The sequence below is a fragment of the Callorhinus ursinus genome, unplaced genomic scaffold (assembly GCF_003265705.2).
Source record: "Callorhinus ursinus isolate GAN/ISIS: 27379988/994484 unplaced genomic scaffold, GSC_fseal_2.0 scaffold15, whole genome shotgun sequence".
Taxonomy (NCBI): domain Eukaryota; kingdom Metazoa; phylum Chordata; class Mammalia; order Carnivora; family Otariidae; genus Callorhinus; species Callorhinus ursinus.
This window is the reverse complement of record NW_027397077.1, coordinates 7,209,674-7,235,837: the sequence shown is the minus strand read 5'-3', so window position 1 is coordinate 7,235,837 and position 26,164 is coordinate 7,209,674. Positions and strand designations below refer to the sequence as shown.

General features: G+C 56.9%; 5 protein-coding genes across 15 annotated transcripts; 4 read left to right on the top strand and 1 right to left on the bottom strand.

The window, feature by feature from the left end:
- Positions 1-259: 259 nt before the first annotated feature.
- On the bottom strand, positions 260-3,193 carry CYB561D2 (cytochrome b561 family member D2). Of its 3 annotated transcripts, none has more exons than XM_025885023.2 (4): positions 3,056-3,193; positions 2,489-2,640; positions 1,994-2,031; positions 260-1,090 (listed from the first exon to the last, which is right to left on the bottom strand). In XM_025885023.2, the coding sequence occupies exons 2-4, from the start codon at positions 2,613-2,615 to the stop codon at positions 587-589; spliced, it is 669 nt and encodes a 222-aa protein (XP_025740808.1). In that variant the 5' UTR covers positions 2,616-2,640; positions 3,056-3,193; the 3' UTR covers positions 260-586. The 3 variants fall into 3 exon arrangements, with proteins under 3 accessions (XP_025740808.1, XP_025740809.1, XP_073757385.1); XM_025885024.2 differs by having other exon boundaries at positions 3,072-3,191; XM_073901284.1 differs by having other exon boundaries at positions 2,489-3,182.
- Positions 3,194-3,240: 47 nt separating this feature from the next.
- Positions 3,241-6,662, top strand: NPRL2 (NPR2 like, GATOR1 complex subunit). The gene is made up of 11 exons (XM_025885020.2): positions 3,241-3,456; positions 4,005-4,096; positions 4,199-4,367; positions 4,507-4,615; positions 5,088-5,224; positions 5,311-5,408; positions 5,528-5,564; positions 5,684-5,777; positions 5,852-5,969; positions 6,245-6,387; positions 6,473-6,662. Exons 1-11 carry the CDS (start codon positions 3,379-3,381, stop codon positions 6,538-6,540), a joined length of 1,143 nt encoding a protein of 380 aa, XP_025740805.1. The 5' UTR covers positions 3,241-3,378; the 3' UTR covers positions 6,541-6,662.
- Positions 6,663-7,408: 746 nt separating this feature from the next.
- ZMYND10 (zinc finger MYND-type containing 10) lies at positions 7,409-11,920 on the top strand. 4 transcript variants are annotated; one of them, XM_025885748.2, is made up of 12 exons: positions 7,409-7,905; positions 8,157-8,265; positions 9,187-9,303; positions 9,424-9,477; positions 9,599-9,736; positions 9,843-9,931; positions 10,019-10,119; positions 10,463-10,635; positions 10,867-10,992; positions 11,075-11,196; positions 11,317-11,442; positions 11,540-11,920. In XM_025885748.2, the coding sequence occupies exons 1-12, from the start codon at positions 7,814-7,816 to the stop codon at positions 11,613-11,615; spliced, it is 1,323 nt and encodes a 440-aa protein (XP_025741533.1). In that variant the 5' UTR covers positions 7,409-7,813; the 3' UTR covers positions 11,616-11,920. The 4 variants fall into 4 exon arrangements, with proteins under 4 accessions (XP_025741533.1, XP_073757349.1, XP_025741534.1 ...); XM_025885749.2 differs by having other exon boundaries at positions 7,410-7,858; XM_073901248.1 differs by lacking the exon at positions 8,157-8,265 and having other exon boundaries at positions 7,409-7,858.
- Positions 11,921-12,199: 279 nt separating this feature from the next.
- On the top strand, positions 12,200-21,032 carry RASSF1 (Ras association domain family member 1). 6 transcript variants are annotated; one of them, XM_025884819.2, is made up of 7 exons: positions 12,224-12,486; positions 14,358-14,464; positions 14,910-15,183; positions 18,390-18,494; positions 18,667-18,964; positions 19,080-19,195; positions 20,081-21,032. In XM_025884819.2, the coding sequence occupies exons 1-7, from the start codon at positions 12,358-12,360 to the stop codon at positions 20,225-20,227; spliced, it is 1,176 nt and encodes a 391-aa protein (XP_025740604.1). In that variant the 5' UTR covers positions 12,224-12,357; the 3' UTR covers positions 20,228-21,032. The 6 variants fall into 6 exon arrangements, with proteins under 6 accessions (XP_073757350.1, XP_025740605.1, XP_025740604.1 ...); XM_073901249.1 differs by lacking the exon at positions 14,910-15,183 and having other exon boundaries at positions 12,200-12,486; positions 19,080-19,189; XM_025884820.2 differs by lacking the exon at positions 14,910-15,183 and having other exon boundaries at positions 12,202-12,486.
- An 860-nt stretch (positions 21,033-21,892) lies between these two features.
- Positions 21,893-24,837, top strand: TUSC2 (tumor suppressor 2, mitochondrial calcium regulator). Its single transcript, XM_025884823.2, has 3 exons — positions 21,893-22,195; positions 23,307-23,427; positions 23,558-24,837. The coding sequence occupies exons 1-3, from the start codon at positions 22,050-22,052 to the stop codon at positions 23,621-23,623; spliced, it is 333 nt and encodes a 110-aa protein (XP_025740608.1). The 5' UTR covers positions 21,893-22,049; the 3' UTR covers positions 23,624-24,837.
- The last annotated feature ends 1,327 nt before the right edge of the window (positions 24,838-26,164 follow it).

Below are 26,164 nucleotides of genomic sequence, written 5' to 3'. Positions count from 1 at the left end.
CCACCACAGTCTGGAGACGCCAGCACAGTGGGCAGCTGGGGAACTGAGAGGACACACAGCTGATCCTACAGCTCTAGGACCCTGGTGGCACAGGCCGCTCAGCAGCCAGATCCTAGGAGCTCATGTGCTGGGAGAGCTTCAGCCCCTCGGTAAGCAGCCAGGGACAGGCGTCCCCATCTTGCCCAGCTGCCTGTTTTTTCATGCTGACAGCATTAGCGAGAACTATTCCCCAACTCTAAGCTATTTCTCCCATCCAGTCTTTTCAGTCATTCTTTTTTATTTTGCTTTTTTCTCTCCTATAATTTCTGGACATACCAGTACAAGTATGAGTTGAGTTGCCGGGGAAGTAGTCTTGCAACCCCAACTTCATCTGGACACATCATCCATAAGCTCCTCTGGGACAGTACAGAAGGAAAGGGGAAGCACTCCAGGATGAGGAGCAAGCAAAAATGTCACACACAAGACTCCTATTCTACACGGCCCCAGTGCCTGAGGTGTCCCCATGACTTGGCTGAGAGAATCCAGGAGGTCCCAGCCCCAGCTACTACACTGAGGGGCATATCCAGGCTTCTAGGCTGGGAGGAGCTCATGGCTGGATCCTTTTGCGATACAGGTAGGCGTTGCTCACCTGATTCATGATGACCAAGCTGGTAATGACAGGGCACAGCACAGCCAGATACCAGACCCCACCAGTGACTGTGGCAGTGAACCAGAGTGAACACATGCCCAACAAGAGGCTGGCACTACCCAGAAGGTAGCCCACTAGCCCAGAAGTGGCATGGTACAGCTTGAGCTTAGCCAGGGGCCATCGGGGCAGCAGTTTAGGGTAGAGCAGCCCCACCCCACCCAAGCATTGTAAGCCTGCCCACAGCACAGCTATCAGCCCTGCCCGCCCATGCCACGTGGCCAGGTGGGCTTTGCCAAGCTGTTCCTTGTGGAGGATGACAAGACCTAGGCCCAGCAGTGCACACAGCAGGGCCAGCAGCTGCAGCACCCAGTGGCAGCGTGCTCGGCCCTTCCGCGAGAGGGAGCGCAGCAGCGAACTCTCCGGAGAGAACACCAGCAGTGCCTCGGTCATCAGGAAGGAGAACTGGGGAGAAAGGGATGGGAAACAAAGTCAGGGTGCTGCCCAGCAGAAGGAAAAAGATTTAGATAACTTTCTAAACTGCCAGCCACTCTGGGCAGAGTCCCCCTCTTCATTCTCTCATCGACAAGAGTATCCATTTGGGTGGGGCAAGAGTGAGGAACTCTCAAGGACAGAACATCTGCCCTGAGTAACTGGCGAGAAGTATGTACCTCTCCACACTCCTTCCTAGGTGATATTGTGAAACGTCATCTCTGCTATATTACCCAGCAAATACTAGGTTTGAGACGTGGCAGTCATAAATGATTCACAGGCTTTGTTTCCCTGACACGGGGCTGGATACAATTTCTTGGCAAGAGCTGGCCACATGGGTGCACTGTTTCAGGGAAAATTCGATGCATCACTATAAATTCGGTAAAAGGGGACACAGGTACACCCAAATGCATTTTCTTTTTTTTTTTTTTTTTTTTTATTTATTGAGAGAGAGAATGGTAGAGAGACAGCATGAGAGGGAAGAAGGTCAGAGGGAGAAGCAGACTCCCTGCTGAGCAGGGAGCCCGATGCGGGACTCGATCCTGGGACTCCAGGATCATGACCTGAGCCGAAGGCAGTCGCTTAACCAACTGAGCCACCCAGGCACCCACCCAAATGCATTTTCTAAGCTTCCTGCCTGGAGGTGGGTGAAGTCTCATTTTGTGCTTAGACCGATTTGCCCCGGGTTTTGAACACTGTGGTTCAAGTCTGGGATATATACCGCAGGGCAGGAGGTGGAGCATGCAACTCTTCCAATCCCGCATTCCATCCCTCTAAAGAGATACTAAGTGTCCATAAGGATTCAGAGGCTGTCAGGACTACCACCGGTACCTATGCTCCCTCCCACCCCTAAGAGCTGGCCAGGGCGCTACTTACAGCCAGAGACATAAGCGTGGGGTGCCAGGAGAACAGACCTGGAATGAAAAGGAGATTCTGTGAGGCTGAGGCAAGAAGAACCCAGCCACACCAATCCCCACAGGGTGAGGAAAATGAGCTGCCCCTCACCCAACGAAGCACTGCCAAAATGCTAGCCCCTCTTACTGCAACAAGCTCACCCCCTACCTATCCTTGCTTCCTGGTCCCTCCCTGGGGCAGAGGCCATGCTTTGCCACTCTGGCAGTCCTCCCTCCTTCTAGCACCTCACCAAAGGCAGCCAAGTGGAACACCAAGACAAGGAAAGAGAAGCCAGGTACTCTAGCCCAACTGGTAGAGCCCCCACACTCACCTCCTCCCCACTCATCCCTCCAGCATAGGATGTCCCCCAGCCAGGCAAGCCTTTCCTGGGAGTCAGGCCCAAGGCTTCCTATTGCTCCTGCTCCCCAGGAGAAGGGCCGCTTTCCTTCCCAGAAGTCAACTATGAATTCTACTTACTGGAGCCAGGCCTGGCAAGCACAGCCACAAAGATGGTAAAACCCAGGGCCACAAGGTGGGCAGCAGCCCCAGAGGCAGTGCGCAGAGCTCTGTAGATGTGCGACTCGGTCTCCACAGAAAGGGCCATGGTCAACCAGGCCAATGGCTGTAGCCTGAAAGCATAGTAGAATGAGCAAGGGTCTCAGGTGCCTGCTGTCCACTCCTCTCACTGGAGCAAAAGTTGCAGGGCAGGAATGCCACTCTCTTCCAAGAAGTTAAGGTAGGAAGGGGCAGTACCAACACAGGCAGCAGGAATAGTCGAGGACCGGCGGCCTGTCGGCCTGTACCCGCATCTGAACTGGCACTGATCACTGGCCCACCTTCCAGGTAGGATGCGCAAGGCCGTGTAATAGACTACAAATCCCAGCGTGCATCACGCCGTCGCCGCGCGGGAGCGCCAGCTAGAAGGGCGTGAGGCACTACGGGTATTGTAGTTCCCGTCTGCGTATCAAATTACAGCCTGAATCCCTTCGCGTACAGTCTCCCCACGTGCCGCTGGCATGCTGCCCCTACACGCTAGGGACTCGCCTGCCTCAGCGCTGACCCGATGCGGTGGTTTCTTCCCGAGAAAGCGGGATACTTGGGGCACTGCCGCGCGCGCTGCCGCTCCGTCGCGGAGCCGCTTCACTTCCGGGTGCGACGTCCACCCAGCCGGGACTTCCCGAGACAAACTCCCCCACCCCCAGCCACACCTCTCAGTCGCTCTGCGCAGGCGCTGTTAAGCAGACAGCTTACGGGTGTGTGAGTGCGCAGGCGTGCGTGACCTGGCGATCCAGGCCTGAGGGCTGTTTCCGACGGTGTTTGCAGGGGTCCAGGCGCCAGGCACTACAGACCTGGGCCCTGCTAGCGCCATGGGCAGCGGCTGCCGCATCGAATGCATATTCTTCAGCGAGTTCCACCCCACGCTGGGACCCAAGATCACCTATCAGGTGCCATCCGGGCTCGCGGGGCCGGGGGCTGGGGTGGTGAGGGTGGTGGGAGAGGGACGCTCCTGGAAGCTGAGGAAGCTGCCTGGAAGCGGTGGATTCCCGTGCCCCATGCTGCACGCAGGCATACCACTCCTTCATTCGCGGAGAATCGTGAACGGAGAGGATACTCAGACCCAGGTCCCAGGCTCCCGGTGTGTCGGGGCAAACATCTCATAGGCAGTGATTGTGGGAAATCGGGCTGTGGAGACCCAGGAAAGGTTCAAGGTCCCAAGAGAGGCGAGGGGTGTGCGGTCCAATAGTATTCCTGGATGCCTAGGAATTTAGATGGAGGAGGAGAGAGTGTGCCAGGTAGGGGAAACAGCATATGCAAAAGCCAGGAGGCAGATGAGAACATGGCATGTGTTTGGAAACACAAAGTAGTAGCAGGTCTGGGTGGATGGGAGAGAGGAGAAACACTGGACAACAGGGCTTAGGCCTTGGGGGTCACCCAGTATACTCTGCCTAGTCCCAAGGTCCACTAAGGGGACTCTTGCCACACCCCTCCCCAGGTCCCTGAAGATTTCATCTCCCGGGAGCTGTTTGACACAGTCCAGGTGTACATCATCACCAAGCCAGAGCTGCAGAACAAGCTCATCACTGTGTGAGGCCCTAGTGGGGAAGGGAGGGAATGTCCCCCGAGGAGTGGACAAGCTTGGGGGCAGAAGGAGCCTGACTTTGCTCCCACCTGTTCCCCCCCATCCAGCACAGCCATGGAGAAGAAACTGATCGGCTGCCCTGTGTGCATTGAACACAAGAAGTACAGCCGCAATGCCCTGCTTTTCAACCTAGGCTTTGTGTGTGATGCCCAGGCCAAGACCTGTGCCCTTGAGCCCATCGTCAAAAAGCTGGCTGGCTACCTGACCACACTGGAGGTCTGCAACATGATGGGCTTGAGTGGAGGGGCAGGCAGACAAATGTTTCCAAAGCCCTCCAGACCTGGGTATCTGCCAGGGCAGGATGCCAGCCAGGGGTCCTGGGGTGTGCCCACCATGTTGTCCATGCTCCATCCAGCTAGAGAGCAGCTTCGTGTCGACGGAGGAGAGCAAGCAGAAGTTGGTGCCCATCATGACCATCTTGCTGGAGGAGCTAAATGCCTCAGGCCGGTGCACTCTGCCCATCGGTATGGCCCAGCCTTTGCAAGGACAGCAGAGGGGTAGAGGAGGGATAGGAACATGGCAAGGGAAAGGCAAGCCCAGCCATGGACAAGACTCATGAACAAATTGGTGGCCCAATGAGCTGGGTTAATGATGTCCAGGGTCCAGTGCATGTTGGGATTTGAGATATGGAGGCCAGAAGAACTCTCCATGTTCCATGGGTATGTTCCCTTCCCTCTCCGGACCTGTCTCTTGCTCCATAAAAGGGGAAGATTGGGGGCTCCTGGCTGGCTCAGTCAGTAGAGAATGTGAGTCTTGATCTTGAGGTCATGAGTTCAAGCCCCACATTGGACAGAGAGCTTAAGAAAAGCGGGGGTTGGAGGAGATTGGCCCTACCCAGGGCCACCCACCTGCCTCAAGAGTTGCTGGGAGGACTGGAGGGTAATTGAGGGCCTCTTGAAAGAGATGATACTGAAGATATGGGTGGGGCCTCTGCAGATGAGTCCAACACCATCCACTTGAAGGTGATTGAGCAGCGGCCTGACCCTCCTGTGGCACAGGAGTATGATGTGCCTGTCTTTACCAAGGACAAGGAAGACTTCTTCAACTCACAGTGGGACCTCACCACACAACAGGTGTGCTCTCCCTCCCTGGGGATCATCACCTAGGGCTGGCCACAGCTCTGGCCTCATCCCACCCCTACTGACCCTGCCCTGCCCAGATCCTGCCCTATATTGATGGCTTCCGCCATGTGCAGAAGATCTCAGCCGAGGCAGATGTGGAGCTAAACCTGGTGCGCATCGCCATCCAGAACTTGCTGTGAGTGGAGCAGCAGTCACACTTGGGACAGGGTTGCTAGCCAGGGAAGAGCCCCAGGACCCTGAGTGTGAAGGTGGGAAGGCATGGCCCCCAGAAGCTGAGCACATTATCTCCCCCAGGTATTATGGCGTTGTGACACTGGTGTCCATCCTCCAGGTAGGTGAGTCTGGGGTCTGGTTAAGCAGAGAGTGAGTTGCGTGGCTTGGCCAGACTGGGGTGGTGTCAGACTTCCAAGCCCCTCACTCAGGCCCCTGTGCCTCCTGCCTACCCTCCAGTATTCCAACGTGTACTGCCCGACACCCAAGGTCCAGGACCTGGTAGATGACAAGTCCCTGCAAGAGGCGTGTTTATCCTATGTGACCAAACAAGGTAGTGGTGGGCTTTGGGGGGGCCATCTTGGGGAGGGCAGGGCCACCTGCAGAGCTGACCCCTGGTGCCCACAGGGCACAAGAGGGCCAGTCTCCGGGATGTGTTCCAGCTGTACTGCAGCCTGAGCCCTGGCACGACTGTGAGAGACCTCATTGGCCGCCACCCCCAGCAGCTGCAGCGCGTTGATGAACGGTCAGAAGGGGATTCCCAGGGGCATGAGGGGTTTGCCTGAAAGCAGATACACTCTACATCTCTCTGGAGCCTTAGGTTAGAGAGGAAGCAGGAGATTCCCAGTGAGCAGAATCGTGTGGCACTACTAGTCTAGGCAGGCTTTCTGGTGGTGATGGGTTTGGAGGCCAGCCTGGTCAGTGAGACAAAATCAGAAGGGAGACTGCAGGAAAGGGTTGGCCTGGCTGGAGGAAGGCCTGGCCAGGGCATCATCCCTCTCTCCCTCAACCCCACCCCAGGAAGCTGATCCAGTTTGGGCTTATGAAGAACCTCATCCGCCGACTACAGAAGTACCCTGTGCGGGTGTCTCGGGAGGAGCGGAGCCACCCTGCCCGGCTTTACACAGGCTGCCACAGCTATGATGAGATCTGTTGCAAGACAGGTGGAGACAGGCAGTGCAGCTGGGGTGGGGTCAGGGCAGGTGGCCAATCCAAGACTGCTCACCTCACCTGCATTGTCCCAAACAGGCATGAGCTACCACGAGCTTGATGAACGGCTGGAAAATGACCCCAACATCATCATCTGCTGGAAGTGAGGCTGGTGGGGGCTCTCTCCTGCTAAGCACTCCCTGGTGCATGAGGGCTAGACTGGTAGACTAGTCCATATTGTCTCAGGGTGACCCTCACTTCTGTAAATAAAATCATCCATTTCAACTTACGTTTATTGAGTACCGCCTCTGATCCAGCCACCAGAGAACTGGCAGTGAAATAGCCGTGGTCCTGGTGCCCTGGTGCGCCATCTGGTGGGCAGGACTGACTATGGACAAGTAAATGTGCCCGCTGATTATTAATTGAAATAGCCAGAAAATCAATGAGGAAGCTGATGATGACTTGGGGTGGGAGTTGGGTCTGTTCTGGATTAATTGGGCAAGGAAGGCCTCGCTGAGGTGACCTGAACTGAGGCTTGAAGGAAGAAGAGTATTCCAGGCAGAGGGAACAGGTGCAGAAGCCCTAAAGCAAAAACAGCTTTAGGATGCATGAGGAACCCAAGAGAGCCCACGGGGCTGGAACATAGGAAGCAATGGGGAGGGGGCAAGAAATGGAAGTCCCGAGGTACTGAGGGGGCAAGAGCCTGACACTGCAGAGTTCCTGGTAAGCTGCTTTGGGACATACTATTTCGAGGGCTAGAAGCAGCCATAGAGTCACCCAGGAAAAGACTACAGCAGTTACCTCATAAGAGGTGATGGCAGCCTGCTAGGCTAAAAAGAAGGAGCCCTGCGCAGTACCTGGGGGGGGGGGGGGGGGGAGGGGAACAAAGGGGGGGGGGGGGGGGGGGAAGCGGGGGGGGGGAGCGAGGGGGGGGGGGGGACTGAGAGGGAGCGGGGGGGGGCGTTGAGCCAACAGGTGGAGCCGGGCGCGAGACACTGGGGCGAGGAAGCCACGGAGAGGAGCATCCGTACGGCCGAGGTGAAGCCGCTGCTGGAAGAGCTGGTGGGGGCAGGGTGGCCTTATCCCTGTGCGGGTCGACTTGACGTCCGACTGGCACTCAGGGCAGACCCTTGAGCCGCAGTCGGAGGTGAGGGAGAAAGTTGTGGGAGTCCAAAGAGGGTTGTTACCCACCGCCGGGAAGGCAAGGCGGCCGGGGGCGGGGCCGGAGCCTGTGCGGGCCGCAACTGCGCAGGCGCCGAGCTAACCGTTTCCATGACGGCGAGGACCCACGCGCCCCAACCGCTCGGCAACGGCAGTGTCCAAGACCTGGACCCCCGCGGGAGACCTTCGTCCCCGAGAGTTTCAGCAGCCCCACCTCAGCGCCGGCTGCTGTCCGGGGTCAGCTGAGCCCCGCCTTCCCGCTCTGTCTGCGGCCACAACATGGGCGACCTGGAGCTGCTACTGCCGGGGGAGGCTGACGTGCTGGTGCGGGGGCTGCGCAGCTTCCCGCTGCGCGATATGGGCTCCGGAGGGTGAGGCAGCTGGGTCCAAGGGTCAGAGCCCTTGAATGGAGGAGTATGGGCCTGACATGGGGGAGAGGGTGCCCAGTGTGGAGGAGCCCCCAGGTGAGGAGACAAAGCTCTCCGAGTTGGGGGGTATATGGCCCTGAGCCCCCTCTGGCCGCTCAAGATCAAGTTAGGCTTCAATAGGACCCAGCCCGCACCCCACTCCTACTGCACACATGAGCACCCAAATGCACATACACCTCCGCTCTCTGGGGCAGGTGGAACCAGCAGCATGAGAACCTGGAGAAGCTGAACATGCAGGCTATCCTTGATGCTACAGCCAGCCAGGGGGAGCCCATCCAGGAGCTGCTGGTCACCCATGGGAAGGTATGCTGGGGTCACAGGCAGGGTTCCTGCCTTCTCACCACCTCCCACCCCACCACTGTCCTTCTCAGGAGCACCTTGGGTGCCTTCACTTCCTTCTGGGTGGTACACTTATCTTCCCCAAGGGAAAAGAGAGAAGTGTGCTACACATTTGATTTTTCACCCCTTTTGGACAGGACCCTGGCACACCAGGCCAAGTGTGAGGCGTGGGTTGGTTTGGGAGATAGTCATGGATCATACAACAACTTAGGCTGTGGGGTGAGGGCCCACGTTCTAAAGACATCCTTGAATAGACTGTCAGGCCAGAGGGGGCCCTCACTGAAGTGGGGGTGGGACTTTGGCATGGAAGGAGGCAGCCTTCCTAACTTGAGAGAGGAGTAAGAAACCAGAGATCAGCCCGGCTGGAACATGAGCCAGGAAGTGGCTCAAATAAATGACCTGAGATATCACTTAACAAAAGGGTCCCTTTGCAAAGAAAAGGTGGAGCCCCCTACTGGAGGGTGGGAGAGGACTAGGAAATTGTGCAGGGCCCTGAGGAGTAAAGATGAGGTCAAGGCACATGAGAACCTTGGAAGACCAGACGACATGGACAAGAGGGAGGGCATGAGCACGAGAGCTAGCCTGAGAGGAACACCTGGATGCGGACAGAGGGGAGACGGGCGTCGATGTAGGGGGAGCAAGGCAGCCTAAGGACAAGGCAAGAGCCAGTTACAGGAAGCATGGGGAATGTCCCCACAGAGATATTGAGGGCAACTAGAAATGAAGGTCTAAGGTGCAGGAGAGAGGTTGGGAAGGTGCCTATGGAGAGAACCTAGGGGCCCAGGGGAGTTTGAGGAGAGTCAGACAGGGCTGAGCCAGGGATGGATGGGTTGCCAGGCCAACGTAGGCCTACTTCATCCCCGTCCTTTCCCCTCCCCCTCAAAGATCCCAACGCTGGTGGAGGAGCTGATCGCAGTGGAGATGTGGAAGCAGAAGGTGTTCCCTGTGCTGTGCAGGCTGGAGGACTTCAAGCCCCAGAACACTTTTCCCATATACATGGTGGTGAGCTGGGCCCCTGCTCACACCCTGCCCGTGCCTTTAGAGGGCTCTGGATTTGAGAAGAGAGCTAGTAATCCCATCCTTCCTTCAGCAGCTCTGGGCCCTGTTCTCTTTATCTGACAGCTACACCACGAGGCCTCCATCATCAACCTTCTGGAAACAGTGTTCTTCCACAAGGTGAGGCATCAGCCCTGTCCACCAGCCGTTGCCCCAGGCTAGGGCCTGACAGGGAAGGGGGGTTGTGGTTGTGTGGGGAGAGCATCAGAGACAGAATGTTTCCCCTCTGCCTGCCTCTCAGGAGGTGTGTGAGTCAGCAGAGGACACTGTCTTGGACCTGGTAGACTACTGCCACCGAAAACTGACTCTTCTGGTGGCCCGGAGTGGCCGTGGTGGCCCTCCTGAGGAGGAGGAGTCCCAGTACAGCACCCCCATACAGGTAGGCTGAGGCTCCCTGGGGGTGCCAATGGGTAGACCAGGCTCTCTTGAGGCCTGAGCAGGCAGGGGGTGACCCAGCTTGAGCACCATGTGCCCCCCCCCCCCAGGAGCTGCAGAAGCAGGCAGAGCTGATGGAGTTTGAGATCGCATTGAAGGCCCTTTCGGTGCTGCGCTACATCACAGACTGTGTGGACAGGTGGGCAGTCCTGCCAGGCCTGGGACCCACGGTGGAGGACTAGGATCCCGGCCCTGTAGCCTCACTTCTCTCCACCACCACCCTTAGCCTTTCCTTGAGCACCTTGAACCGCATGCTCACTACCCACAACTTGCCCTGCCTCCTGGTGGAACTGCTGGAACACAGTCCCTGGAGGCGGCAGGAAGGAGGTAAGGTCTTCCCCCACCTGCCCAAGCCCCAGCTCACTGCTTCCCAGACATTCTCCACGATTGATTGGGACAGGCAGCTTGCACGCCGGCAGACAAACTCTGCCTGCTAGCTCATAGAGGATCCCAGGATGCCTCACGCAAGATGGGCTTGGACCTGGGCTCTGCATTAGGGAAGGCCTTTGTGTCCACTACTAAGGACTCCCCCTGCTCTGGAGCAAGCAGCACCCCAGCCTGGGCAAGTCCTGCGCCCGGGCAGTGGTCAGTACCCCAGCCCATGCAGCTGCAGTGGGCTGACTGCAAGAGTGCGCACACCTGCCCCTAGTGTGCTGGCTCCTCTCTCCAGGCAAGCTGCAGCAATTTGAGGGTGGCCGTTGGCAGACAGTGGCCCCCTCGGAGCAGCAAAAGCTGAGCAAGCTGGATGGGCAGGTGTGGATCGCTCTGTACAACCTGCTACTAAACCCTGAAGCCCGGGCTCGCTACTGCCTCACCAGCTTTGCCAAGGGACAGCTACTCAAGGTGGGGAACTCCTCCTGCACCAGCGCCACCCCCTCCCACCCCAGCCCAGCCCTGCTGTTTAATCACTGCCCACCTACCTCAGCCCCAGTCCTCTTTCTAGACCCTGAACCTCAGGTGTTGCAGCAGCTAGTGGGACATGGTCCCCACAGGCACCTCAGCCCAGCCTAGCCCAGCGCAGGCCTCCTCTGGTCAGCACCACTTCACGCTGGCCTTCCCTGGACTCCTTTGCAGCTTCGGGCCTTCCTCACAGACATACTGCTTGACCAGCTGCCCAACCTGGCAGACCTGCAGGGTTTCCTGGCCCACCTGGCCCTGACTGAAACGCAGCTCCCTAAGAAGGACCTGGTGTTGGAGCAGGTAGGTACTAGGACGTCAGTTGCTCAGGACCACTGTCCACTTTGCCAGCTCCTCTCTGGCGCTTTCCACTTTTCTCCCTCAGATCCCAGAAATCTGGGAGCGGCTAGAGAGAGACAACAGAGGCAAGTGGCAGGCGATTGCCAAGCACCAGCTGAGGCACATATTCAGCCCCTCAGAGCAGGACTTGCGGCTGCAGGCAAGAAGGTGAAGCCTGCTGAGTGGGCAGAAGGGGTGGGAGGGATGCAGAAGGCATGGACACAGGCAGGGGTGCTCTTGTGCCCCCACCGGCCAGGCCCAGCCAGGCTCTCCTGACCCCTTTCCTAGATGGGCTGAGACCTACAGGCTGGATGTCCTAGAGGCAGTAACTCCAGAGCGGCCCCGCTGTGCCTTCTGCAGTGCAGAGGCCTCCAAACGCTGCTCACGGTGCCAGAATGAATGGTATTGCTGCAGGTGAGGGTATCCTAGGACCCTGGACCCCTAAGCCCCACTTCCATACCCTCCCCCACCCCCGCAAGCACTGCATGCTCACCAGCCCGTCTGCCTGCAGGGAGTGCCAAGTCAAGCACTGGGAGAAGCATGGAAAGGCTTGTGTCCTGGCAGCCCGAGGTGACAGAGCCAAGTGAAGGCTGCAGCTGTGAGGGCCAACCACCCATGCTGTACAACCCACCCAGAGTGTGCCCTTGAACCTCAGGATCTCAGCCTAGCCTCTGCCAGAGCCCCAGCCTCCCAGGTGGTGAGCACAGCGAGCACAGTGAGCTGCTGACCCATCTTCCCCAGCAAAGGGCTCCCCGCTTCCTGCCCTACCCAGCGGGTAGGCTGAGGGCGCTGCCTCAGCAAGCTGGAGCAGGAGGCCTGGGCGGGGGCAAAGACAAGGGCCGGATGTGGGGACCCTGTTACTCTAGCACAGTAAAGCTAGCCTCTAGAAACAGCCTGTCTCCGAGTGGCCCTTCGTGGTGGTGGTCGTCGTCAGCAGGAGGGATGCTCCCGGGATGCAGGGAGAAAAGCAAAGGGAGCGCCGGGACTCTGCGAGAGCGCCCCCCACCCCACGCGCTCGCCACCCGACTCCGCCTGCGGGCCCACACAGCCCGGGCGCCCAGGTTTCCATTGCGCTGCTCGCCCCGGCTCTCTCCCGCCGCCCTGCCCGGATCCCGGGGGCGGTGCCGCATCGCGGCCCGCCCCGCGGCCCCGCCCGCCCCGCGCTCGCTCGCGCCCAGAGCCGGCGGCAGTCCGGGCCCGACCCGGCCATGTCCACGGAACCTGAGCTCATTGAACTGAGGGAACTGGAACCCGCGCGGCGCTCCGGCCCGAGCCGCACCCGGCTGGAGCGCGCGAACGCGCTGCGCATCGCGCCCGGCACCGCGCGCAATGCGACACGGCAGCTGGTCGCGGGCCGCGGCCACCACTTCCAGCCCGCGGGGCCCGCCACGCACACGTGGTGCGACCTCTGCGGCGAGTTCATCTGGGGCGTCGTGCGCAAGGGCCTGCAGTGCGCGCGTGAGTAGCAGTCCCGCGCGCTGGCGAGAGCGAAACGGGCGGCCAAGAGGCAGCGCCCTCGCTGCGTGTCAAGTCGCAAAGGAGGGGGTCGGTCGGCAGGGTCGGTTCCCGCGGGCCAGGTCCATTACCTTTGCCCCATCGTGTACGAGAGTGCAGGCAGATAGATGGTGTATATCCTTGTCCTATTCCACCTGCATCAGGGGCACAGTTGCGCAGAGGCGGCTGCCTATGAATAACTATGAATAACGTGATTTCAAGCTTTTTATCTTTTAAAGTGTCTTGGCTTTTCTTGAGAAAGGCTTTGTTTCGACCAATCTCTATAAGTCCCTCTTCCCAGCCCCACCCCTTCCCAAAGATTCATTCACTGTGTCCCCCTCCAGAATGTCTGGGATGAGGGGAGTTTTCCCCTCCTATGGGAGGGGGGCAGAGGAAAAGTACCTTGGGTGGGCCCCCTGCAAGCGGGAGTTTTGTTGAGCAAATACCTATTGCAGGCCCAGCCAACCAGGTGCTAAAACATGAAACACAACCACACACCAGTGGTCCTTCTGCCCTCCCAGGAATCACCAGCAAGCAGAGGTTGCTGCCCCAGGGGCTATATACACCAGCTAGAATCGGTTGGGATTTTACAGCCCTCCAAACCCCTATGCCTGGACTTCAGACCTGTTGAATCAATCACTGGGAGTGTATCAGCAACTGGAAAAAAAAAAAAATCATTCCAGTAGACAGCCTGGAATTGAGAGCAGTTGAAAATCACTGCTCTGGCCCATTTAGGGATTTAGAGAAGGTGTCCCAGGCCTGTGTAGGCATGGAGACCCTCTCATCCAGTACAAGAGTCTGTCCTGAACACCAGGGTTGTGACAGACTACCAACCATGAACAAGGGCTGGGACACTGCAGTGTTCCCAAGGAGCAATAAAGTGGACATAGAGATGAAATACAGGACAATTTGGGTGTGTGTCAGAAGCAAATAGAAGAGAGGAATCAAGGGTGATATGGGATTTTTTTTTTAACCTCAAACTGGGAGAGTAGCAATTTTTGCTGAGATGAGGCGTTCTGGTGAGGGGAGAGGGGAGGTGAAAGGAGAATTGCTTTCGCCACATTGGGTTGACACGGGCTTTGATCTGGGGAGGGAGGTCAGCGATGGAAGCCTTGGATCTGGGATAGGTGAGTACATAGAGCAGGGCAGTGGTCAGGACTGAACCTTAGACACTCTGTCCATTAGATCTGGGAGTTGAGACAGAACCAAAGGAACTTAGCAAGAGCTGCAGGGAACGGGAGGAAAACCAGGGTAGTGGGGAGCTCTGGAAGCCAAGGGGAGTAAGCATCAAACGATGCTGAGTGGGTGAGGATGAAGGGACCTGGCACTGGACCGTGCGCAGGTTGCTGAGGACCCTAACCAGCTTCCTGGAGGGAGGGGCAAGCCTGACTGGAATGGATAAAGGGGAGAGTGAAGGTGAGGAATTAGATTGTATGTAGAAGAATGTTGATTAAGTTTTGGTGCGAGGGATGCAGAGACAGATGACAGCTGGAGGGGAACAAAGGTTAAAGGCTTTTGGTTTTTTGCCCTTCAAGTAAATGCGCGGAGATTGGGGGAGGGGGGCGTTGACAATGCGGAAGGGGTCAGTTCTGCGCTCGGTGCTAGGGATCCAGCTGTTCAACAGGCCTGGATCCCTAACTGCCTGAGGCCTTCCCGCCAGTTTTCAGACGTCGGGGGACGTGCAGCAGCGGGGGGTAACGAGACCTTAAGATAAGGCCGGTCATGCAGAGCCCGGCGGGCAAGGGCCTTCATGCCTTGGGTTCTCTTCCATGCCCGGAATGCTTCTCTGAACTGGAGCTGGGGCTCCTCCTCCTTACGGCCAGGCCTCTCTGCAGATTGCAAGTTCACATGCCACTACCGTTGCCGCGCGCTTGTCTGCCTGGACTGCTGCGGGCCCCGGGACCTGGGCTGGGAACCTGCGCTGGAGCTGGACACGAACGTGGTGAGCGCGGGGTAGGGGGGAGCGTACGGAAAAGGCGCGCAGACCAGCCGGCCACATTGCAGGAGTTGCTTAGGGCCGCCCGGCGTTACGCGCAATGAGCGTTCTAACAGCGGGTTTCCCGCGACAGAGAGAGCCTAATTCTGCGCGCGGGCTCGAGTGGGTTCCGGGGATGCTGACTCCGCGCAGACTGCCCGGAATCGCCCAGGCTCCGCGCCCGCGCAATTTCCCCACCTTCCCGCATCCGCATCCGGTCTTGCGGCCAGGCTGGTGCACATGCGCACACGCTCCGACTTGTTCCCCAAGAGAGGTGGGGTCTGCGAGGCGGAGCCGAGCTGAGCTGCCTGGGCTATGAGGTCATTCCTGGAGGCGTGGCGTGTATGAACCCGCCCTTCGAAGTTCCTCCCCCAATGAGACGAGAGCCAGATCCTGGCTGTCTACGTTTCAGTGTTAACGGTTGCCGCGCGAACTCCGATCCCGGCGCACGCGCGCAGGCGCACACGCGCCTGGGGCGGTGGTTGGAGTCTACGGGCACACGGGACTCCGGGAGCTGGCGGGCGGGCGCGGCGATGGGCGAGGCGGATGCGGGGACGCCTTCTTTCGAGATGACCTGGAGCAGCACAACAAGCAGTGGCTACTGCAGCCAGGAGGACTCAGACTCGGAGCTCGAACAGTACTTCACGGCGCGTACCTCACTGGCGCGCAGGCCGCGTCGGGACCAGGTGGGGCCGGGATTTGGGGCGGAGGGCCGGCGACAGTCGCTGGGATCCTGCCCCTTCCCGCTAAGTTGCTGGCTCGAGTTTGTGGGCAATCCCGCTCGTCCGTCAGTGGGGATTCCATACCGGGCCGGGGCCCGCCCGCGGAACCGTGTGCGGGGCTCTCGGAGCCTCGGTGCCGGGGGTCGAGGCCTTGTTGTTTCTGTCACAGACCGGTTGAACCAGGAGAAGCAGCTACGTGGCTTGGGGTAGACCCGGGACGGGCATTATCCACCTATGACTAAAGCCGACTGCGCAGTCTGGACGAGCACCTCGATTTCCGCGTTCGGACACTCCCACCTCCTCTCTGGGGGACGGGAGTGGGGGTGGGGTGGTGGGAGGAAGTGGAAGGGGAGGTGTCCTCGCTGGGAACTGGGAAGTATGTTTAGGAGGAAGGTTCGGGCCCCTCCATATGCACTCCTGGACGGAGCCAGCTGAGTCCCCGCTTCTTACCAGTCCTGGTCTGCCACCGGCTTCTGGAATGTGGAGGGTTCTGGAGTGGACCTGGCTGTAGTGGTCGCTTCGGCAGCACATATACTAAAATCGGTGTGGACCTGTAGGAAGGGTATTTAGGAATAGATGGGAAGGAAGCCTAGTTCTGGACTGTCAGCAAACAGGAGCATTTTATCCATAGGAGGTGAGGCAGGCTGGATTGTACAAAGCCCGGAGGAGGGGTCAAAAGAGATAGGGGTTACTAATCCAGGACTATAAGATGGGGTGCTGGAGCAGCTGTTCCTCTCTGAGTCTCCTAGGTGTCCCCATTACCAGACACCTCTGTGCTGTGTGCCATGAGTGTGACCACCAAGCTCAGGTAACTATTTTGGAGCTGGTACACCTCAGGGGAGCACCCTGGACAGCATCAGGAAAGAGAGATGGGGACCGTGAAGCTCAGAATACCTTGCAGCAATGGGACAGAATTCCTTACATGAGCCACGGGAAGGGACTTGTGGGTGATTCTTTAGATGAACATTTTAATAGTCTTTAGATTAAATTTTACTCAAAAGTTCAGCCCAGAGTTAGGTGCAAGGTTTGAGTGTGGATCCCTGGGACTGTCTGTCCCTCAGGCTTGAGCCATTTTCCATTGTGGAGTAGTGAGAAAACCACAAGACACTAACCAATTGAAGGGGAGTCCCCAGTTGTATGTAAAATAAAAACCATTAGTCACTATGGACAGTGGCAGAGTGGAGGGTGGATCACTATAGTTCAGGAGAAGGGGAAATTCCATGGTCCTGCTGTGCACACCTCTGGGATGGCTGTTGGAATCCTCCAGAAAAAAAACTTTCTTTTTCTTTTAGAATCCTGGCAGGACAGTGCAGTGCCTCCAGTCCAAGCCCCTTGTTTTATGAGTAAAGATACTGAGGGAGGCAAAAAGAAAAGAAAAGAAAACAACAAAAACCACAAGGGAGGTTCACCTGGAGAGGGGAAGAGACTGGAACATAAATGACTGCACCCCAGTCCAGGGCTCCTGGGTGACCAGGGAAGGGATGAGGAAGTAGCAAGTGTTCTCACCCTCAGGCTGGAGCTCAGAACCATCCAAGGAAGGGAAATAAGTTGGTGCTATCTCTGCCCGCCGTTCTGTAAACAGAATTCTCTTCCTTCTTGCCCTGGTACTAGAGTTTGCTCAACTTTCCTCCTGCCCCGTAGCACTCCCATCCTGGTCCTCCTTCCTATTGGGTCACTCCTTCCAACACATCCACCCTTTATTCGCAGGCTCCAGCCTTCATTTTACCTGCCAGATCTCCCATTTCCCAGGGCCCACACATTTGTTCTTTACTACTCTTGGAGGGTTCCTCCCTGCCTCCAGTAAGATTTCTGCTGGAGTTTTCACTTCTTAGTGCTCTCCTCCAGGAGATTTTTTTGAAACTTGGGGGAGCAAATAGGCTTCAGTTCCCACACCTCCCCCAATACCTTTTCCCTGTGAGGCCCCAACCTCAGTCTTCAGTGCCACATACTTACGTGGCCTGGCCTGGGGCAGCCCTAAACCTACTGGCAGGTTCTAGGTAAAGAGCATACTGCTAAAAAGCTGTCGAGGTGAAGAGCACCCTACCCTCTCATCTGTCCTCCTTATTCATTCCCATCAGATCGTTTAAGCTTAGGGCTCCAAGGCAGCAGTCAGGGAGAAGCCTGCCTCTCCTGGGCTCAGGGCTGGACACAGGTTATTCTGCAGGGGACCAGCTGGTAAGAATTCCCCTGGGACAAAGCATTGGTCAGCAGTGATCTCAGCTGTGTCTGTGACACTCCCATTCCAACCAGGGCCTGACGTCAACAGGAAGTAAGGCTGATGCAATGGAACCAGGGAGTTTGGTAGATAAATGTTAATTCAGAGCCCCGGCTGCCCTGGTCCATACTCCACCCTTCCGACAAGAATCCAGGCCCTGGAGGAGCAGGGGATGGGCTGAGTGGTAGAGCAAAAAATCTTTGGGCTAAACCTCCAGATAGGAGGGAGGAGGTGCAGAAGCCTACCTGCTTGGCACTTGTGGGACCGGCTCTACCAGGAGGCCGATTGGAGCCTGGCCTGAAGCTGACTTTTGTACAGCTTGGGTCAAGATCAAATGGCATGTCACAGTGGTTTCCTCCCTATGTGTGAGACATACAGGGGTGGCCCCAAATCCCTCACCAGACAGTGTTAACATTGTAGAGGTTGCCCTTACCCTCATACCCATAGCTGGCTGGGCTCCTGGTGTGCACCAGTCCCACACCTCTTACCTTGTGGTCATGGCCCTTTGCTGGGGCAGAGTGGCAAAGTGGTCCCCCTTCTCCAGAACACCCCTGACCCCACCTAACTAGGGTGGTGGAATCAGAATGTGTAGTTGAAAGGTGCTTTTACTGTCAATAAGAATCCCACATCTTTTCCTGGCCCCTGGCCTTGTATCTTCAGTTGTCTTGGTTTTAAGGTATCCTGAGGGCTTCACCCAGTGCTGAGGAGGCCCCATGTAGGCAGCATAAAGAAGCCAAATGACTCTGCCTTTGCTGTGCCCATCCATTGCATGCAAAACCGGGAGCAATGGTGGGTTCTTCTCATCAGGACTCAAGCTTTGTAGGTAGTTTCCAAAGGCTGCCCCAGAGGCTGTTTTTCAAAGTGGCCCAGCCAAACTCACCTCCCCGTCTGTGACATGCATTGCCATGGGATGGGTTCTTTTAGGACCCTGTGTCCATGCTGGCCCATCTTTCAGGACGAACCTGTGGAGTGGGAGACACCTGACCTTTCTCAGGCTGAGGTTGAACAGAAGATCAAGGAGTACAATAGCCAGATCAACAGCAACCTCTTCATGAGCCTGGTGAGTTGGCAGCCTGGGGAGGGGGTGTGGGGAGAGGCTACAGCTAAGGTATTCTTGGGTGGGCCTAAGCAGTGATTTATTTACACCTAGCCTAGCCCCAAGTGGACTAGTGGTGTCCAGATCTGTTCCATCTCACCTGGAACGTAGTCATGATTTGGTTTCTCCTCTTCAGAACAAGGATGGCTCCTACACAGGCTTCATCAAGGTTCAGCTGAAGCTGGTGCGCCCTGTCTCAGTGCCCTCCAGCAAGAAGCCACCCTCCTTGCAGGATGCCAGGCGGGGCCCAGGGCGGGGCACTGCTGTGAGGCGCCGTACCTCCTTCTACCTGCCCAAGGATGCTGTCAAGCACCTGCATGTGTTGTCACGCACGCGGGCACGTGAGGTCATTGAGGCCCTACTTCGCAAATTCTTGGTGGTGGATGACCCCCGCAAGTTTGCTCTCTTTGAGCGGGCTGAACGCCATGGCCAAGGTGGGCTTCCCACCCTACCACGTATGAGGGTATATATGCATGCACCATGTGTAAGGAGCTAAGTGGGCTGGGCCTGACTCTAATCAAATACTTTTTCTCCCTGCCTGGCCCTCAGTGTACCTCCGAAAGCTGTCAGATGATGAGCAGCCCCTGCGGCTGCGGCTCCTTGCAGGGCCTAGCGAGAAGGCCCTAAGCTTTGTCCTCAAGGAGAATGACTCTGGGGAGGTGAATGTGAGTACACGCCCTCTTTTGCTTCTTGGTTGTCACTGGGCAAGGCTAGTGGGTCACAGCTGCAGTAGAGTTGGAAGGAGGAATAGGGCTGGAGAAAAAGCCCTGCAAAGCCTCTTCAGGCATATGTGAATCTTGTAGGTACAGTGAAGCATTCCAGGCCACTCAAGCCAAGGTCATGGGCCTGTCCCAAAATGCCCAGAAGAATTGTCTTGGTGGTCTACTCTTTTCTGTTGTGGAAATTCCTCAGGAGATGCAGGAATCCATCTGATAGTATGGTGATTTTAAGCCAGATCAAAGCACACAGATGGGCCCACATCGTCAGGGAGGCTCCCGTTCAACCATTATGACTTTTTACCTAGAAGCTTTCTGGCTTCAAAGTATTGGGTGTGTGGAGTAGTATTAAACTCAGAGTGTGGGCATAACCTGTCCACAGGTAACTGGGGAACATCTGGTTTGGTTGCCTGTCTTGGAGGTGACTGCCCTACTTTATGGGGCCCATCTTCTATACAGACTATTGTCAAGAATCCTAGCATGGGAGGCGCCTGGGTGACTCAGATGGTTAAGCGTCTGCCTTCAGCTCAGGTCATGATCCCAGGGTCCTGGGATTGAGCCCCACATCGGGCTCCCTGCTTAGCGGGGAGCCTGCTTCTCCATCTCCCATTCCCCCTGCTTGTGTTCCCTCTCTTGCTGTCTCTCTCTCTGTCAAATAAATAAAATCTTAAAAAAAAAAAAAAAAAAAGAATCCTAGCACGGGCCATTCAGGCAAGAACCTAACATTAGAAAGCCCCATCCTAGCTGTGTGACACGACTGCTGCTCTTTGCTGGGGAGAGCCTGCTGGTTTGGCCATGCCTGCTGCAGCCTGTTTCCCTCCTCTCCCCCTGCAGTGGGATGCCTTCAGCATGCCTGAACTACACAACTTCCTGCGCATCCTGCAGCGGGAGGAAGAGGAACACCTCCGCCAGATCCTGAAAAAGTACTCCTATTGCCGTCAGAAGATTCAGGAGGCCCTGCACGCCTGCCCCCTGGGGTGACCTCTTGTACCCCTGGGGGAAAGGAGGAGAGTAGGCAGCGCCGAGGGCGTGCCGTGTGAGTGTGACAGGGCCCATGTGGCCTGAAGAATGAGTGTGCATGGAGGTCGTCTCTTACTGGGGGAATGAGCCCAGAGAACAGCAAAGGAGCTGGCCCCCTGTGTCCACCCATAGGTGTAGCAAAGCATGGCTCTGCACCCTTCTGCCCTTCATGTAGTGGGTCATGGTGGGCCAGGGTTGCCCCAGGAAGCTGCTCCAGGCTTGCAGCAGGGATAGAGCAGAATTAAGTCTCCTTAATTCGTGTCTCAGATACCAGAATCTTGGGAGACCCTACAAACAGAATAGGGTCATGTTTTCAGGGATAAGGGCCCTCCTCTATGGGGAAAGGTCATATGTTTTGGGTGTTGGATGGGGTGTCAGGACAGTCGGAGCCAAGGGCAGGTGTTCAAGATAAGGCAGGCGTGGGGGAAGAGTCTAGGTTTCCCTCTACAGTGGCTTCTGACTCCTCACACACACTGGGGTCAGGGAATGCTGGCTCATGGTGCAGCAACAGTGCCTCAGTGCCTCCTCCAAGGAGGATGTCCCTAGGCCAGGGTCTGTGTGAGTGTGGGCACTGGTCAGGTCTGTGCCTTCTTTGCCAATCAAAGCGAGGGTCTTTCCCTCAGTTATTTTTGATGATGTGTGCGAATGTATGAAATATTTTGTGGCCTCAGCTGCATGCCTCCTGTGGGGAAGGGGGTGGGGGTGACAGTCATCATCAGGGCCTGGGGCCTGAGAGAATTGGCTGAATAAAGATTTAAGAATTCTGCTTTTGAAGTCTTTATTATGGGCCCTCAACTGAAACTGCCCTCATGCCAGTGGCTGCCAAGGGTGATGGACAGGCTCACAGAGCACCTTTTAAAAGTCACCATGTGACCAATTTGTGAAGGATGTGGGGTACAGATATGTACTGTCATCACGCAGCACCATGGGGTCTCAGGTCAGGGTACAGGCAAGAATATAAGCTAGAATTTAGGGAACCCACACCCCTCCCAACACACACACACACACCCCAAGCTGTGAGAGGCGTTTTCACCAAATATTTCCTGAGCTACTACTGCGGACCACGACCACACACTGCTCATGGCATCAAAGGTCCAGCTGTTAATTCTTGCCTTCGTGAAGTATGCCTTCTACTGGGTTTGGAAAGAACACTGAATCCAAAGTTCTTCAGACTGAACGTAGCTATACATTTGGCCAATTAGTTCATTATCCTTAGGTTTGGTTCCTTCTCTACATGCCACAGTGGGGATCGCAGAAACTGTGTGGGAATAAAATAAGGCCAGGTGGGCAATGCACGGTCTGGCCTGGGGCAGCCCTAAAGTGCTGGTTGCGGGGAGGCTGGTGGTTGGGCAGGCCCGCTGGACCTGACCTCTCGGGGTCGGGGACGTCGGAGACGCCACACACGAAGAAAGCGGGAAGACACACGTCCACTGCCCTGGGTGGGAGCTGTCCCAGCTGGGGAGAGCCTGGCCTGCTGGGACCTGATGTTTCGCGGTGCCTGCTGGGATGCCTAGCTTCTGAGAGCGGCTATTGATCCCGCCCCGCGGACCGACGAGAGAAGCAGCCAATCAGAGAAAGCAGCGTGAGGAGCATGCGGAAGCGGAAGTGAGGTTTCCGTGGAGACAGCGGAGCCTGCGGAAGGCGGCGGTGGCGGCGGCGGCGGCGGCACCGGCGGCGGCACCGGCGGCACCTGCGAGCGGATGCCGAGGCAGGGCATGGCGGCGCCGACGGCCCTGTGAGAGCAAAGCGGTCGCGGGGCTCGCCATGCGCCGGCGGCCCTGACATGGGCGCCAGCGGCTCCAAAGCTCGGGGCCTGTGGCCCTTCGCCTCGGCGGCGGGGGGCGGAGGCCCGGAGTCGGCAGTCGCTGAGCAAGCTTTGGTGCGGCCGCGAGGCCGAGTCGTGCCCCCCTTCGTATTCACGCGCCGCGGGTAAGGGCGCGGATTCCGCCCCGGGGAGAACAGGCGGGCGGCAGGGCTCCCCGCGTTACAGAGAGCTCCAGAAGGAGTCCCATGTTTCGGGCCCCCGTGGGAGCAAGGGGTGGGGAAAGCAGAGCAGTCGGTTCTTGATGACCTGGCTGCTTTGAAGGTCCCCCTAGGGGAAGAGTGGGCCTGAGGCTTGTCCATGGGCAGGCCCTCTGCACGGTAAAGCTGAGATAGAGCCTCCCTGCGACTTCAGGATGTCTTTCTTTCATCCTTTCCTGGCCAGCATGAAAGTTGAAGGCTCTTAGCCTCCCTCTCCCCCAGTTCTTCTGAGGGAAGAATTAACCCTGTTTTGGCTGTTTCCGTTCCCCATCGTGATGGGGTTGGACCTCTGAGGGTAGTAGCCAGGAAAGTAGGACTGGGCCCTACTGTTGAGGATGGAACCTGGGTAAAAAGACCCTCACCCAGGTATGTTCTCCAGATCTGGAGCACTGACCTCCCTTCTCTTTCCACGGGTCCAGACAGGAGCACTATATTGGCCTACCCCTGGTGGGCCCAGGGAAATGGTACTCAGGTGATACTGGAGATTTGGCTGTAGATACACGGGAGACCCAACAGTGGTAGTTTGGCTACACCAGCCACCTGGGGTGGGTGGGGAGGATTCAACCTTTTTCCCTTCAGGCTCCCTCCTAGCTCAGGCATCTGCCATCTCAGGTTGGCCCAGGGCCAGCAGTATCTTCTGGAGTGAGACACATGCCCAGGCCATCATGCTGCCCACTCTAGAAGTGCTGGGTGAAGGCAAGGACCTGATGTTGGAATGGCTACTTTTGCTGAACACTCCAGTGATCAGAACTGAACTTGGCTGCCGTGACAATGTGCTCTGATATGATCTCTCTTCTTGGAGAATGAGAGAATAGCGCTGGCTACCATCCCACTCCCCATTTGCTTCTAGTAGACTCCAAGCCCTAAACAAGGGATTCTTCAGGCATATTATCCTCTCTCCCTCCCACCAAGGTTGTTCCTCCCCATTTGGAGGTGGGCACACTTCCCTGTAGTCTGGTCATTTGCCATGACCGGGTGTGGGGCTCCAGCCCAGCCCGTTCCCTCTCTCTCCATACAGCTCCATGTTCTATGATGAGGATGGGGATCTGGCTCACGAGTTCTACGAGGAGACAATCGTCACCAAGAACGGGCAGAAGCGGGCCAAGCTGAGGCGGGTGCATAAGAATCTGATTCCTCAGGTGAGGGGCCGGGCATTGGTCATAAGGGCGTATGTTGAGTGTGTGGAGGTAGACCCACATGTGGTCTGCTGTCATGGTGGGGGCTCTTGGGGGTGGAGCCGGCCCTCACTAGCTTCTGTTTCCATGGCAGGGCATCGTGAAGCTGGATCCTCCCCGCATCCACGTGGATTTTCCTGTGATCCTCTATGAGGTGTGAGCCTGGGGAGTGGCAGGCATAAGCACTCCCTACCCCAGCAAGAAACCCCCAGGCTCAAGGTGTGGCTTCCATTAAGGAATCTAAGCTGGGGCCACAACCCTGAATAAACTGCACTGGCCTGGAAACTTCAGCTGTGAGCAGGGCAGTCCTGCAATGTTGGTTGGGTGTTGGTTTATATGTGGACGAGGTGGCTGGCGGCTGGCGAGGGCTAATGGCAGTTACCAGCCCACTTTCCCCAGCAATCCCTACAAGGAGCATGGCAGGGCATATGCTGGTCAGGAATGCCTGGTTCCTGCACCCTTGCCTAGCCTGCTTTCTTCCAAGCTTGCGTAGGGCCCAGCCCTGCTAGGGGCTACAGCACTTTACAAGCAAGGTCTGCCTTCTTCCAGCCCCTGGGCTGTGGGAGCTGTATGCAAGTGGGAACTTCCTTTCCCTCATTTCCTTTACCCCCTTGTTGGAGCATTTCAGCCGTTTGCTACCTCGATTCCTCCTGTGTTGGACAGAGGTGGGGGGCAGTGCAAGCCTGATTCTTCCTGCCTACCTGCTCATCTGTTCCCACTCCCAGATGGATGGACAGTTTTCTGGCTGTTAATAGGAGATGGGACTGGTGTGGGAGGATTCTCCCTCCACCCAGGGCTGGACTGACCCCCCCACTGCAACTACTTGTTGCCCCACACACACACCCCCAGTTGAGAGGGCATAAGATGGGATCAGGAAGAGCTATGATGCCTGTGCCTATGGGGAGTTGCCCCAACCCACCTACTTTGTCTAATCCTCCTTGCCTTTGTACCAGCTCCCCTGCCCCCCCGACCCCTGCCATAGGGAGGAGACTATCTGCCACCCTTTGGTGAGGGACAGCACCCCTAGGGCTGGTGCCAGTAGCTGTGAGGATCCCACCACCCCTTTCCCTACTGTATACCTATCCCCCAGGATCAGTCAATGGAAGGTACTGGAGCCCCTGGGTAGAGACAGAAAGGAGAGATCAACCATAAAGGAATACTTAAAATGTGAAAGTCTGTAAATAGTCTAGTCCATGATGTTGGGGCAGAGTCTGATTTCTACATCAAAATGACTTTTTTTTTAATTCCTTACTGTGCAAGCTCTGTGCTTTTAAGAGTATGGGAAATGGCTTGGGAAGGGTGGCCCCCAATCTAAGAAGGCTATTGTGTTATTTGTTTAGTTTCAATAAAATTATTTGTAGACCCTGCATACAAGAGTGGCATTTGCTGTGACATCCAATGTCTAGACTGGGCCACTCTGATGGCTCCCATCTTTATCATCACGACTCGTCCAAGCCTGAGCCCAGCTTGTGGCCATCCCAGCTGTGACCAGCAGGTGGCAGTGTATTCACACAGCCCTCACCGCAGGGCCCCTCAGGAAGGCCACTCATTTGTCTATTGTGTCTAATAGGTGGGGACCGCTGGAATTGGAAGGCTTTGGGGTGCTTCACTAGGGATTGGCCCCATCTGCCTGACCTGAGGTGAGAGCATGACCTCAGGTCTGGAATAGCTGTCATGCCCCCAGCCATGCCAGCTGACCCCACATGAGGTCACAACATGAACCCCATGGACCTCCAAGACCCATCTTAAGTGGACAGCAATCAGATGGGTGCCACCATGCTTTTGGCCTACTGCCAGGCCCTGTAGCCCAAACCCACCTGCTTCCTCCCAGGACTTGCCTGTGGGTACCATCAGGAGAGTGGGTGTGGGGCTTCTGTTCCATCGGGCATAACCCACCTGTTCCCTGCTGACCCTGTGTTCTCACCTCCAGCTACCCCCTGTGTATATTCAGCCTACCCTTTTCAGGCCCTGCTAGAAGGCTGGTTCCCTACTAGGCTTGGCCCTTGGCCATCAGCCCAACTTCCAGTTAGGGAAGGGGGAGTTCAGGGACACAGGCTTCTGGGTCTGGGGAGTTGGCCTGCCAGTCTTTCGGAGGCTTAAATTTGTCACATCCGGAGCAGGATCATCCTGTGCAGCCTTTATAGTTCTTCTTTGGGCACCTTCCCACTTTCCTGAAAAGATGCCAGACATAAAGCTGTGTCATCCTCCGTTCTCCCCCTTACTGCCCCAGGGCCAGGGTTCTGCCATGCCAGATGGCATCCCATCTCCCGTCACCACAGTCCCAGCGTGGGGGAACTCCCTGCGTTCAGCCTGCCCCAGCTGACCCCAAAGCTGGAAACAATGGGGGTCAGGGCAGTGCTCTTCCACTCCCTTCCACTGGGCTGTGTTCACTTCCTTCCTGCTGGCTGCCTGAGGAAGTGTCCCTGCCCTGGGACTGTCTGGTCTGGCCTTTGTTTCCCCAGAGGCCCCCACCCCCTGCAGTTTCCAAGGCTTGTGTCCCTTATGGAGCCAGCACAGTGGTAATGGGAACACACCCTCCCTTGCCATGTCCTGGACTCCTTGGTCCTCAGGGACAGACTAGGGTGTGTACCCAGTTCCCCCAGTTGCCCAGTCTTCCACAGCCTTCTGTTAGGAGAAAGGCCCCGGGCATCAGGGAGGTGGGCCAGTAGGGTGAATGGGGTAGGTTCAGGGTGATTTGAGG